Source organism: Stomoxys calcitrans, chromosome 5 (assembly GCF_963082655.1).
Source record: "Stomoxys calcitrans chromosome 5, idStoCalc2.1, whole genome shotgun sequence".
In the NCBI taxonomy this organism is placed as follows: Eukaryota; Metazoa; Arthropoda; class Insecta; order Diptera; family Muscidae; genus Stomoxys; species Stomoxys calcitrans.
Window position 1 is genome coordinate 61935304 of NC_081556.1, and position 14826 is coordinate 61950129.

Genomic DNA, 14826 nt, shown 5'->3' on the forward strand with positions numbered 1-14826 from the left:
CATTGAACTTAAACAATGCTCATAAAAAGGAGTCCCCTTATCATTGAGCTTAAACTTAAACCGGGCAGCACTCATTGATGTGTGAAATGTTTGCACTTGTTCCTTAATGGAATGTTTATGTACAAATTTGCAATAACATAACACTTTTATTAAAATTGTTTCATAAGTTATGGGGGAATGTTCTACTGAATGAAATCAGGAAGTTTCTTTCCCCAAAAGAAGTAATCACGAGAATTTTAGCGAAAAGCGATAGTACCGGCCTTAATTTTATAAAACATTTTTACGACAAGGGACTTTTTGTGATTAAACTAGCTGGCCCGGTGTATTACGCTAAACCCTAACGTGGCTATTTAAAATTGAATGTTTCTTTAAATGCTGTGCTTTTTATTTATCAAATGTATTATTCAAATGCATACTATAGCCGATACAAAAGTTTTAAAAACCCACAAGACCTTACTGTATCAACAATAATTTTGTATTTGGGATTATAAATACCCTACTATCTAGGTTCCTAATAATGTATGTACATTTATACGGAACAGCATTTTGCAAATGTCGCCTCAAACCTTTCAAAGTGTTTCAGTTTTTTTCATTTTAATTGTTTTGCCCGATGTTCCTTAAGGTAGTCATCTCGGCCCGATTTGTTTTGTCTTTTCATTAATGATTCCTACCGTAATAAAGCATTCTAATATTTTGATGTTTGCTGATGATGTGAAAATCTTCAGGTCATTTAATGACCCAGGTTATCAGAATTATCTCCAGTTCGTACTTGATCTTTTTTTTTATGGATGGTGCGATATTAACGTTATGCAACTGAATATTTCCAAGTTCAAAATAATGCGGTTTTCAAGACGAAATCCTTTCATTACCAATTATTTTATCGGATCCGAAGAGATTGAATCAGTCGATCTTTGTCTACTTATAGATCCACATTTAAATTTTCGTCACCATATCTCTATGGCAGTTGGTAGCGCGTACGGTGCCCTTGGGTTTATGAAATGTTGGAGCAGAGAATTTAGTGATATTTCTGTGACAACAAATTTATAAAATTCTTTAATACGTTGCAATCTAGAATACGGATTTATAGTTTGGGATCCTTACTATACTCTTCATTCTAATTTGATGGTATCTGTTTAAAACAAATCCTTCCCTTTTGCATCCGAGAATGTGGATGTGATCGGCAGTCTCTATCTTCATATGAGTTTACACTGGGCCTTATTACACTACCTACACTATCTACACTTTGAACGTCCCGATCAAACCTATTAGAAGTTTTCTATTATTACGTATAACATATTACACAACAAATTTGGTCGTTCGTGAAGTGGGTAAAGGGTAGTTCTTCATCTATCCCAACTCTTAAGGATAATCAAACTATCACCGACCCGGTTGATAATGCTAATCTGTTGGCTGATATATTTGCAGAGAACTCTTTTCTGCCGGATAGCAATCAACCACTCCCCTTAGTCGAAAATGTATCTGGCGTCATGCCCCAGTTATTTTTTGAGATCGTGGAGTTAAAAGGGTTCTCGACGTAAATAAATCCCTTGTCTTGCACAAGTGTTCTTCGACACTTCCCCGTTCATTACGCAACCTCTTAAACCTTGCCTACCGTACGGAAGCCTTTCCGGCGTGTTGGAAGGTTGCAAACGTTCAGCCAATACCCAAGAAGAGTATGGCGACCAACTCTGCGAACTACCGTCCATCTGCGATATGCTCCGCTCTCTCCAAGGTTATGGAGAGCATGCTAAATCACCATCTTGTGTGGTATTTAGGGTCTAATGGCCTTCTTAGGGACCAACAGTATGAAAAAGAAATCGCTCTATCGCGACCTCATAGCATTTCTGTTGGAACGTTGGAGTCGCTCAATCCACCAGTTTGAGGAGAGTAAGGTTATGGTTCTGGATATCTCCAAGGTATTTGGTGTCGGTTATGGCACCGTTCGATTTATTTCGAGCTTTTTCATTGATCGCACCATTCGAATGGTTATAGATGGGTTCTCATCCAATGAGTATATATTTACCGCAGGTGTACCCTCTGTCCTTTCTCCTTCTCTTTTTCTTATTTTCATCAACGATCTGCTGAGTCAGACATCGAAACCGATCTACTCATTTGCGGATGATAGTAGTCTTTGTCATCCATACTCATTCGACCACTGGCCGAGTCTCCGAGTGATTGAGAACAAGAGGAGGGTTATGGACGATGCACTCGCTGCCAGGATTTGGGGTCGAATCAATCAAGTATATTTTAGTGCACGGAAGACTCAGTGCTGTTCGCTGTAACACAAACGACTCGCTGGCCCATTACGATCGTCTCTCAAGAACAGATGTTGAGCAATCAGAAGCTCTTGATGTTCTGGGCATGAAAAACGTAAAGCGGTGTACGTTGGGCTAAACATGTATTTGAAGAGTCAAAAGAAGCATTCAAGTGCTTAGTGCTCCTTCTGATTTTCTTAACGTCTGTACCACTTTCATAAGGCCGAAAATGGAATACAACTCAAATGTATGGACTGGAGCTTCAAAATCATCCCTGCAGCTAATATCCAACTCTATTGTCTCCCTTGAACATCGCCACAATGTGAGTTGTTTGGCGCTGTTCTATGGGTACTTTCATGGTGTGTGTTTATCTGAAATTCGTCTTCTTATCCCTGATGTAAGGATGTTTGTTAGAAATACTAGACATTCCAGGAATTTGTAGGAATTCCCATTTGTAATTGATTGGCCAGCGGGCCGAAAAATGCATTACAGAGAGAAATTTTATTTCACTCGAACCGTTCGTATGTGGAGTCGACTTCCGGCTAATGTTTTTCCCATCCACTATGACACCCAGAGATTAAAGATAAATGTCAATAAACACTACATCATTGCGGTAGATATCCAGATTTTAATAAAATATTAAACAATATCAATAAAGGATAGGCAAGTTGATCGGCACACGGTTTCAAAATGCTAGCTTATTGACCTTAAGTTCTTTTTCAAAAGTGTCTTAATCTATCAAAGGAACATCTATATTTATAGAATTTTTAATTATATAAGGATATTCAATGTTTATCAGAATAAGTAGTCGCGAAAATATTTGAGATATCTAAATCCGTGTCCGCTGACATTGAATCATATTTAAAAATGTTAGGTAAACCACTAAAGCGGCGATTAGTGTTAACAAATCTGTAGAAGGACTTAAGATTTGATTTTAAGTCAGTTTTCATTTTATTAAGGTAACAGCGATGAGACAGGTTGTTCACCATATTGTACCTTGATCTTGCTTATGAAAAATTGGAGAAATCGTGTATAGTTCCTGATTTTTAAGTTTATTCGTGTTATTTTTAAGTTTCGCTAAATTTCTTTTATTCCAAGATGGTTCAGAATTGTCACCTACAATATTTCGAGGGACTGCTTTAGCAAGCTGCCCTATAGAATAGAATAAAATGTTGATGTATGTTCATCAACACTATCATATCCTAAAGCGTTATCCCAATTAGTTTCGGAGCGCAGGGTTCTGAGTTTTTGCGAAGCAATTTTTTTTCTAGGGAAGGGAAGAATTTGTTGTGGGAAAGAAATAGTAATATTCAAGGTAGGATGGGTATGATGGTGTAAAAAGCATTGGTATTAAGTGTCTAACATAACATACATACATACATACATAAAAAGAAAAATAATATCGAAAAGATCGAGACCCAATGTCTTGGGCGGAAATCACTACATCTGTTCAGGATTTTTTTATCTTTTATTCACCACCACATCTGTTACTTATTTGTGAAAAGTATATTTTCTTTTTTTCAGGTGCTTTTCTTATTCCATTTATGATTATGTTGATATTGGAAGGCATACCACTATTCCTGATTGAGTTGGGCATAGGACAGCGCATGCGTCTTGGGGCTTTGGGTGTTTGGAACACCATTCACCCCTGGCTTGGTGGTATAGGTATTTCATCGTGTATTGTGACACTGTTTGTGGCGCTCTATTATAATGTGATTATTACGTGGGTCTTTTTCTATTTATTCAACAGTTTTCGGGTGAGCTGTCTATCAAAACTGTCGAATCTTATAATTCAATCTCTACTTTTTTATTATTTTTAGTATCCCCTGCCATGGTCATCATGTCCCACTAACGAGACGGGAGCTGTGATAGAAGAATGTGCGCTGTCATCGGAAACGGCGTATTTTTGGTATCGCACAACTTTAGATGCAGCTCCATCCATGGAAGAACCTGGCGGCCTTAAGTGGTGGATTGTGCTGTGTCTTTTACTGTCGTGGACAATTGTGTTCTTTATTGTGATGAAGGGTATCCAGAGTTCCGGTAAAGTGGTGTATTTTACTTCACTTTTTCCCTACATTGTCCTGACAATCTTCTTCATTCGTGGCATCACATTACCGGGTGCTAGTGCGGGCCTAATGCACATGTACACACCTAAAGTCGAAAAACTTGGCGATCCTACTGTGTGGCTAGATGCCGCCACACAAGTATTCTATTCGTTTGGCCTTGCATTTGGCTCCTTGATTGCTTTCGGTAGCTACAACACCCCTAAAAACAATTGCGTCCGTGACGTGTTACTCGTCTCCGTTTGTAATGCCATAACAGCTATCTATGCCAGCGTTGTAATATTTGCCATTCTCGGCTTCAAGGCGACAGCTAATGTGGACCGATGCATCGAGCAGTAAGTATTTGTGTTCATTAATGAATAACGCTATCCGGGACCTTGCTCCTATACAAATTCAAGATCATTAATACTAAAATCTACCGTGCCCATGCAAAGAACACACACATTCATTCACACACACCCATCTAAACAATTTCCAATGGACATGGACTTAAATGACTGAGCACGGACACAATTAATAATTTCTCTGCATTGATTTTGTTGTGTACTTTGGGTGTCAGTGTGCAGTGTTGTCAACAACAACTGACAAAAACGATGTCGTATTTGAAGCCAATAATTCTGATACAAAACTATTGGAAATTTGCGTATAATGACAGAAAAAATTTTATACAGACTTTTCAAGTATTCCATCAAACAAGTATCGATTTTTGTCATAAAGTTTGACAAAAATATTTCGCTTTTTTTAATGTTTGATAAAATTATAAATAATGTGTGGTTATATTTTATCAATATCAATGTTCGATAAAAGTTTTTATTAAATTAAAGTTATGTTTTATCAATGTTTGAAAATAATTGTTGATAAGCTTTTTATCATGTCTTTTTTGTGTACATTGTTAAACAACAAATCAAATCCGAAACGGTGGGTGCCGAAAATTTCCTTCCCAAATACAAAAATTGGCAACTCTGTTTGAAATTGCCATCCAAAATGTACATTTGTCAACTGACGGCATGACTATGCTTGCCATCCATAGTCAATCAATTCATTCAAATTTCAAAATTCATATAGTAAGTCTACATTGCGCAGGGAATAGCGATGGAAATTTTTCATAAAGTCTATAAAACTTTTGACTCTGCTCGGTCCCTCGAGAAAAACATCTAATCGGTCCCATTGCATTTTTAATTGTAAAAAAGCTAAAAAAAAACTAACAACCATTTTAACTTCATAAAGGTATGTAAATTTAGAATGAAATTAAAATTTGAATATTACATACATATATTAGAAAAACATTTAATTTTTAACTTTTGTCAATTATTTGTACATTTTTCACATAAATTGAAATCATGTTCAGCAAAAGTGAAATTTGTAAACTTTTCACAGCGTGTAGCAAAAAATGTAGCTATTTTTATATCTGCAGATATAGCACCGGCATCGTTTTGATGTACTTAGTTAATGGCGAATCTAGCGAATTCATTGAAAAACATTGGAAGCATAATTTCTTTGATGTTGTCTTTCACGTTTAATGATCTATTTTTCGACGAGATTAAATCCAAGCTCCTCGATAAAAAGGTTACGACGAATATTATGGTTCGTTTTAGATTTTTCCAATTCGGGAATAATTCAATGAATGTCATGAGTGGATACAACATACTGCCATTGGCCACTGAATGACTTATCGTTGGCATGCGTACGTAGCCACCATTTGATCCATAGTATTAACTACACTTTTGGTTTTGCTGTAGTCTTCAACGATATTAGGTTTCTTTTTTTCACTATTCTCATTTATGCTGACAACATTGTGGTATGTACTGAGCAATGGTACCGGCGAGGAAAATACTACAATATAACTGTCTACAATTTATATTTACATACACCTTGAATATGATAAATTGGCTTTTGACGTACGTCTAGTAGAACTGAAGGAGTTTGAGTCCTATTTTTCCCAAAATAGTCATGCGTTTTCTTATCCAAATCTTCTGCCAATTCTTAGAAAGTGAAAAGTTGTCACATGTTGTCTGCCTGAAAGTCCGTGCACGAAATCCAAAACAACAGGCTGTCCGGGAATACGTTCAACATAAATTTGTGTGTTGTATACCAGCTTTTTGGGTCGTGTGTTCTTGGGTCAAATTTTGATGCCATATTTCGCCGACTTGGATGGAATATACTGACGTTACAGACATCGTTCACGATACGGAACTAACTTTTCATCTACGGTAATGTTTTTTCTTGGTATGTATACAACTTTCAAAGTATGATTTCATTATCGAATTCATTTAGATGTAGTGTTGGCCATACGCTGTTCGCGGTCATCAAATCGAATGCAACCATGTATACGCTTGAAAATGTTGAAAGACATCCTTGCTCTAAATGTTGGCCGACCGTTTCGTCATATCATAGTTTAGCGACACGTTCACCGTATGACCGATACACACCAGAAAGCAGCAACAATGAAAAACACGCGCGCAGATTGTCATAAGCAATGTTTTCCCATGGAAACGTATAATGAACATCAACCCAGAACAAGAGCAAAGGTTTTTACCTGAAGTGAAATTTTCTGGACGTCGAAATAATTTTCTTCGATTTATTTCAATTGGTTGCGATGAATACTGAATTTGCTTATTTTTGAAAAATATTTTTTTTTTTCAGTATTTACTGCATTTTCTCTTTTTCTGAATTTTGCTCAAGTGGCTCAATGACGCTTAATCAGAATGCACGTTAACAATTTATTTCATCATTATCCTCGTCTGATAATGCAAAATCATCGCCACTATTGCACGGAGATTCCCCCGTTTCGCTTTCCAAATCAAAATCCATTTCTTGTTCACCTTGCATCCTTATTATCCGCACCCTCTTTAAATAAGGAGGGTGCGGACAATATAATCCGCGCCATGCCAATATAGATATATACCTAAGCCAGAAATCGGCTTGTTGTGCGCTCTAAATAATAAAAATTTAACCTCGAAAAAGAAAATCTAAGTTATGAATTCCGTGCGACTTTCAAAATTCTTAATTGTTTTCCATGGTTGGTTCGTATCTGGTATTGATGCCCACCTAAGTGCCGGTATCTGTTAGACGCGAAAGCCGGATAATTACAAAGGAAATGCGCCAACGTCTCATCACCTTCTCCACATGCCCTACACATGCTATCACTTGCCGCACCGATTTTACATAAGTGATCTCGTAGTCCTATGAGTTCTGTTATGATACCGGAAGCTGTACTGACCTTCTGTTGCTTCCTTTCAGTAATAGCCTCGTCTTCTCACAATCTGGATCTCCCCATAGGATTTTCGTCGTCCTGTCGACCGTTTCGTTGTTCCACAGTGTTACACTCTGAAAAAAGTTGATACCAAATGTGATCATTTCAGTACCATACGGTATTGATAGTATGGTCAGGATGAAACATAAAATGATTAGTACCGTTTGGTCTAGTATCAAACCATACTAATCATTTTATGTTTCATCATTTCCTCAATCATTTTATGTTCCTTATTACCGAACTCGTATAGGTTTTAATACTAATCTGTTGTTGGTTTTAGCACCCGACAGTTATTGGTTTTACTATCAAATCGTTATTGAGTAACAAAAAAAAAATAACAAAAAAAAAAAAAACACTGAAAATAATTTTACAAAGTTATAGAAGACAAAGTTAGAAAATAATTTTATTTTAATTATATATGGTAATAATTACAAATAGTTATGTTAAACCGTGACCAACCTCAATTCTTTGTATTCAGCAATTGGATCCATATCCTATGATTCCCAGAAGTGGGAGTTCCTTAGAATTTGTACTATTTCCATTTTAACGGCTTTCGAGAATTTGAACATGTTTTTACGCACTCAAAATGTATTAAAACATTTCATTTATTTATTTAACAAATATTTTATAATGGTGTCAATATTTTAAGTACAAAGCTCAAAAACACTCAAATACAAATGTGACGCCGTCAATTCTTAATAGCCTCCTTTGTCTGGTATTGAATTGATACTAAATGGTTTTAAAAATCTTTGCAAATGATGTGAACAAAATAATACCAGGCGGTAATGTAGCCCATGCTCTTAACTCGGACTGCGTCGACCCGAAAGGCTTCGGGTTAACCAAGTTTATTGACAGTAGTCCTGGGGCCTTCACTGCCAAATCGACTGTTTTTTCATTCCCACTTACTCCGCTATGGCCTGGCACCCTGGTAGAAAACAGGCTCTTTATCGGGCATTAACTAAATTAAAAAGTATATAGCTTAGACATACGAATACACGAACCACATAATCTCATAAACATCGTTCCTCTATAACAGCCCTGTTTTGTTTTAGTAATCAAGGGCGTTTTTTAAGAACTATAGCATAATTTTTTCAAAAAAAAACAAAAATAATAATAAAATAAAATAAAATTCAGAAAAATGCATGAAATCTTTATTTGAATCGATAGTACGATCCATATAAATTAATGTTTGAAGATTATTTCATGCAAATGTTGACCGTGACTGCGTCTCACGTACCCTCTTGTTGAAACCACATGCTCTTGCATTTTGGGCAAAAAAAAGTTGGATATCATCTCACGGTAGCGATCGCTATTCACAGTTACGTTACGATTCGCATTATCTTTAAAGAAGTACGGTCCAATGGAGCCACTAGCCCATAAACCGCACTAAAATGTGACTTTTTCTGGATGCATTGGTAGCTCTTGCAATGCTTCTGTTTTTCGCTCCAAAATCGACAATTCTGATTATTTACGTACACATTGAGTCAATAAGCCAACTGACCATAAAATGGAAGAAGCGTGCGATGAACTTTCTTAACAGAGTACGCATTTTGATAATAAAATCCTATAATTTGCAAGTGTTGTTGGTTTGTAAGACGTTTTATGGTTAAATTAAAGATCAAACTGACGATGTTTAATAGTGAAACAAAACACGGAACGTGCGTGAGCTGTTTAAGCCAGTGTCGCCGAAATGATAATAGTTAAAAAATCATCCTGTAGTTGTAGCATAGAAAACAAAAGTAAAAACAATTGGTTGAAGTAACTTTTATATTAGTATGTAACAGATTACAATTAAGGATGTAATTTTCCTTCCGGGAGTATTTTTCAACGTGAATTAAATATTTTTAAACTGGCTATGAAGAATAATTTTTAGGAAATTCCATACCCATTTTAAGCATATGAACTAATTGCAATTTCATTGAAAATAGGATATGTTTCTTTTTTTTAGCAAATTTTCATAGCAGAAGAAAAAGTTTTTATAAAGAGTAATAAAATATTTTTTGCCAATATCGGGTAAACTTTTTCTATATAATACGATACCCTTTTTCTGTGTATAGGTGCTATATTTAAATCTGAAGAGATATCTTCTGTCTGTTTTTCTCTGTTATGTTGTTTTCTGTTTTTATGTTATTTTGTGTACAAACGCAATTATCATCCGATCGTCATTAAAATTGTCACAAACATTTTACAATAGCCCAGACATGAAGCCGAAAGAAATGGAGGAAATCAGTATATGTATGGAATCATTTGCCAAACTTTATTCATGAAATTTGGCACAAAGAATTTTCTTATCACTTTTGTAGTAACTAGTGAATTCAATAGATTTTGGTAGCTAATGTTTGCTTTTCGATATGAAAATCAATTCTTTTTCACAAATACTTTTTAGGAAATATATTATTAAGAAATTCAATTCCAAGAAAGTTGTAACAATAAAACCAAACGGTGACGAACTATACTATAGCTGCCATGATACAAGACATTGTGGATTTGTGGTTAGACGGATTCTGAAACACCTTGTATCCCGACATACTCCGGTACAACCCGCATCAAGGCAAAATTCTTCAACATCATCCTTGTTCGTGCCCCGCCGATGATATTAAAATCTTTATGGGTGATTTTAATGAGAAAATAGGGAACGAAAATATCTTTAATCCTTAAGTCGGAAAATTTAGCCCCCTCTTTAGCCTCAACTCAAATGAGGCAAATGACTTCGCCGCTGCAAAAAACAAACAAAGATTGCAGATGTCGCGAAATTCATACTTGGGTACCAGAAGCCTCCTCCAAGAAACACATAGTACGACTAAAAGTGCCGAATTGCTACCGAAGCCAAGATTGTGGCATACCCCGCAAACAGTAGCAACACGTAACAGTAAAGAGGTATCGGGAGAAAAGGAGACAGGAGAAACGTTTATTCCGCAGACAGAAGATAAAAGACTTGAGTGTCAGCGAATTGAGGTGACAGAAGTCAGAATAAAGCCCAGAAGTTTTATCAAAGTTTCAAATATCAAACATATGGCTTTGGTGCAGGCACCTTCTTCTGTAGAGACAAAGAAGGAAATCTGGCAGCTGATACAGATAGTGTGCTTAGGATAGGAATAACAATTTTTCCCAGCTGCTGGTTTCCGACGATGGCGAAGAGGAGTCGGCAGAACTAATCCTTGATGATTGTAAAGGGTGATTTTTTTGAGGTTAGGATTTTTATGCATTAGTATTTGACAGATCACGTGGGATTTCAGACATGGTGTCAAAGAGAAAGATGCTCAGTATGCTTTGACATGTCATCATGAATAGACTTACTAACGAGCAACGCTTGCAAATCATTGAATTTTATTACCAAAATCAGTGTTCGGTTCGAAATGTGTTCAAATTTTGACAAATTTTGTTCAGCGATGAGGCTCATTTCTGGTTGAATGGCTACATAAATAAGCAAAATTGCCGCATTTGGAGTGAAGAGCAACCAGAAGCCGTTCAAGAACTGCCCATGCATCCCGAAAAATGCACTGTTTGGTGTGGTTTGTACGCTGGTGGAATCATTGGACCGTATTTTTTCAAAGATGCTGTTGGACGCAACGTTACGGTGAATGAACACATTTCGAACCGAACACTGATTTTGGTAATAAAATTCAATGATTTGCAAGCGTTGCTCGTTAGTAAGTCTATTCATGATGAAATGTCAAAGCATACTGAGCATCTTTCTCTTTGACACCATGTCTGAAATCCCACGTGATCTGTCAAATACTAATGCATGAAAATCCTAACCTCAAAAAAATCACCCTTTATAACAATTATATCTCCTAGTCGAAATGAGGTTCAAGAAGCAGTGACCAGAATTAAGAACAACAAGGCATCAGGAGGCGATGGGTTTAAATGGCAGTCTGCCATCAGACTCACTTAGACGTTTTCGTCCATTGTGCTACCACAGGAACAACAAGAAGGAAGATGCCTTTTATTTCCTACCGTTGAACCGTTACAGATCGATCTAAAAAGCCCAATAACTTGCGAATGTTCACATTTACAATCCCAACCGACCTACACTAATAAGAATTATTTGTGCAAAATTTCAAACGGCCAGCTTTACTACTTCGAAAGTTAGCGTGCTTTCAACAGACAGACAGACGGACGGACGGACGGACGGACACATGTAATTAAATGCTCGTGACAAAGAAAAGAGTCCGTCGGATTTCGCAATAATTCTCGCTATGAATGAAGTCAGTACTAAGCCTAACGACAAAAATGGCAGTTCGCTTTATCCAAAATCGGTACGGTTTTTCATTGAAATTGGGACAAAAATACGACTTTATAAGCCCAAGATTTCTTAACCGGAGATAGATATAAATAATGTATAATTTGATGTGTTCCAAATAGAATGGCAAAATGGCCAATGGTGGGTATAAAAACATATACCGCATTTTTGGTTGGTTGAAGCTGGGTGTAGTATTTAGTTTTTATAATAACATTTTAAATTCCGATTTGTGGCCAACTGACATCAGAGTACGTCCTTTTAAAAGTTTTCATTAAAAGAGGAACACGGCTGCCCTAGTGATAAATGCTGTACACAATCTAAAATTGTTTTATCACAATATGTCAGGTATTCGGACAAAAACTAATGAAATCTTGAATTGCATGTCCCAATGTGACTTTGATATAAATATTTCTCATTGCTGAAACCTGGCTTAATTCGGACTTTTATAACATAGAATTTTTCGATCTGAAATTGTTTAATATATATCGGAAGGAAGAAAAGCTTCTCTGCAGGATTATCCCGAGGTGGGGTGTTCTTTAAGCTGTTAAAACTAAATTTAAATCTTACCTATGTAATATTGAAGATGATGATGGTCTTTTGGATCAAACTGCTTTATATGTTATTGGATTTAAGCAAAACGTTTTAATCTGAATAGGTTAGGTTGAAAAGTGGGTGCAGATATTAGTCCGCTCCTTGCCACTGTGGACATACACCTAAGCCAGTAATCGGTTTGTTGTGCGCTCTAAAAACTATAAAGTAACCTCTAAAATGAAAAGAGCTACCTACAAAATCCTTAATTGTTTTCAATACCACTCCCCTAAGTTGGTTCATGCCTGATATTGTGTCTCCACCTAAGTGCCGGTATCTGTCAGACGCGAAAGCCGGGCAAGGACAAAGGAAATGCTCCAACGTCTCATAATCTTCCCCTCCAGCCCTACACATGCTATCACTTGCCTCAACGTTATGATACCAATAGCTATACTGACCTTCTTCTTACTTCCTTTCAGTAATAGCCTCGTCTTCTCACTGTTAATTAATCTCCTTCTTTCACTGCAAGACTGTTCGTGAGCTTACCGTCCTGGTTGTTATTGTCCTTATGTCAATTTTACTATCGGTTAAGATGTTCACACTCGACGTCCTCGCGTTAGTATCACATCATTAACGCATTCCGTGATCGCCCGGATCTCAGCCTGCAGGACCGTATTATGCTTAGTCTAAAACAGATCTCAGTCCCTGGGTTCTCCCTCTGTCCTCTAGCTTTGATCCATCCGTGTAACATGATCTTCCAGATGGCAATACCAGGGTTCCAATACTGTGCCGATGGCAGCAGTGCCCTAGTAGGCGTGGTCCTCATCGGTCCGCCTATGCCAAGACAACATGTTCTCCGAACCCGTTGTATGGTCCTTACGTTGCACTTTTTCTCCATAGCATTCCACCAAACTACTGAGGCCTAATTAAGTATTGGGCTCACCACGCTGGACTATCCTCGGCCTCAGGCCCCATTTCGAGCCTAACAATAACATTCTAACTTTAATTCTGAATAACAATTCCCTGGGGGTTTTTTCCCTACTCCCCTTTTCCCTATTCTGAATACCAATTTCCTGAGAGATTTTTCCCTTTTCCTTTATTCTAAGCCAGCTTCGAAAAAGAGAAATATTTCCCAGGGATAAAGTAGTTATTCTGAATCGAAATAAAAGGGAGAATGAAATGATAAAATTAGGGAAAATTTTCCCCAAACAAATGGAAGGAAGTTGAGGTGAAAAAGTATGAATTAAATGTTATTCAAAAAAATTATACAACTCCTACTATTTGCGAACAATTTATTATCTACGGAAATTATATTTATATCAGCTGAGGAGCAAAGCCACCTCTCGACAGGCGAAAATTACACTATACAGATACTGATACTGCCCGGGCTGTGTTATGACTTCGACGCATGAGTACTTGGAATGTTCGAGTGAAGAATCCTTCGTAAAATATATAGGAACCAGTGAACCAGCATGAACCACGAGCTGTATGACGACGATAGCAAAGTTGAACTCATCAAAATATAACGATTGCGTTTGCTAGGTCATGTTGTCAGAATGGGTGAAGAAGTCCCAGAAAAGAAGGCGATCACGGTGGTACATTGAATCCGGGACGACCAAGACCCACATGGAAACATCTAGTGGTGAGAGACCTCGAAACTTGATGTCAGAGATTTTAGAAGAAGCGCAGAAGATCGAGGCGCTTGGAATGATGTTCCATCTTCGTGTAATGGGACAAATGTTCTATCATAGCCAAGAATATATCAAGATATGTGGTTCATATTTGAATATTGTCATGGGTCTACCATGTATGTAAAGATATGTCGTTGAGTGGAAAGATGATCGGCATTCAGACCATCAATTATCCCAAAATACTTGATGCCACATTTCGAAGTATTTACTCCACCTACTGCAAATTTTTGGAAAATTCAAGAGTCAGAATAAATCCTTTTATCGCATTCCGGCTGCACTATGTCCAGCGGCCATTGCTATCACCAACCAATAGAGAAGCGGGTAACGCTAGAAAATTGCGACTACATCTTGATTTCACGTTTCATATTACAGATAACGTAATCCCATTCAGGTTACTTTCAAAATAGGTAACTACGATCATACAAAGCTAACTACTATTCGTGGTTTAGATTTATATTTGATACGTCATTAATATTTGTTCCACATATAGACCACTTTATATTATATTCTTATCCCGTTAAATTGATTTATACTAAATTTGTGAGATCTAAGCGAGAATACGCTTCAATTGTTTGGGATTGAAAAAAAAAAATTATTGAAAAAAATCAGAAAAAGTTTGTTAAGTTTGCACTCAAGAAATTACAAGGCCGTCGTAAGATTCAAACAGCTTTCTTTATTTTTAACTTACTTAATATTAGTATTGATTCACCAGCTTACGCCTTGTAAATTTGTTTAATATACCGTTCCAAAGCACCAAATATGCGCGAAATAGACCTTAAAATCGTGCTTTTTA

At 36.9% G+C, this 14826-nt stretch overlaps 1 protein-coding gene across 2 annotated transcripts in view; it reads left to right on the forward strand.

The window, feature by feature from the left end:
- LOC106091153 (sodium-dependent neutral amino acid transporter B(0)AT3) overlaps window positions 1–14826 on the forward strand; it is a 146182-nt gene that overhangs the window by 71229 nt on the left and 60127 nt on the right. For both annotated transcript variants that reach the window (XR_009398402.1, XM_013257587.2), the window contains exons 3-4: window positions 3780–4012; window positions 4076–4653. Coding sequence is in view for 1 of the 2 variants with exons in the window: in XM_013257587.2 (XP_013113041.1) it covers window positions 3780–4012; window positions 4076–4653 (811 nt within the window). In the remaining variant the exon portion in view is untranslated. The remainder of the gene's footprint in view (window positions 1–3779; window positions 4013–4075; window positions 4654–14826) is intronic.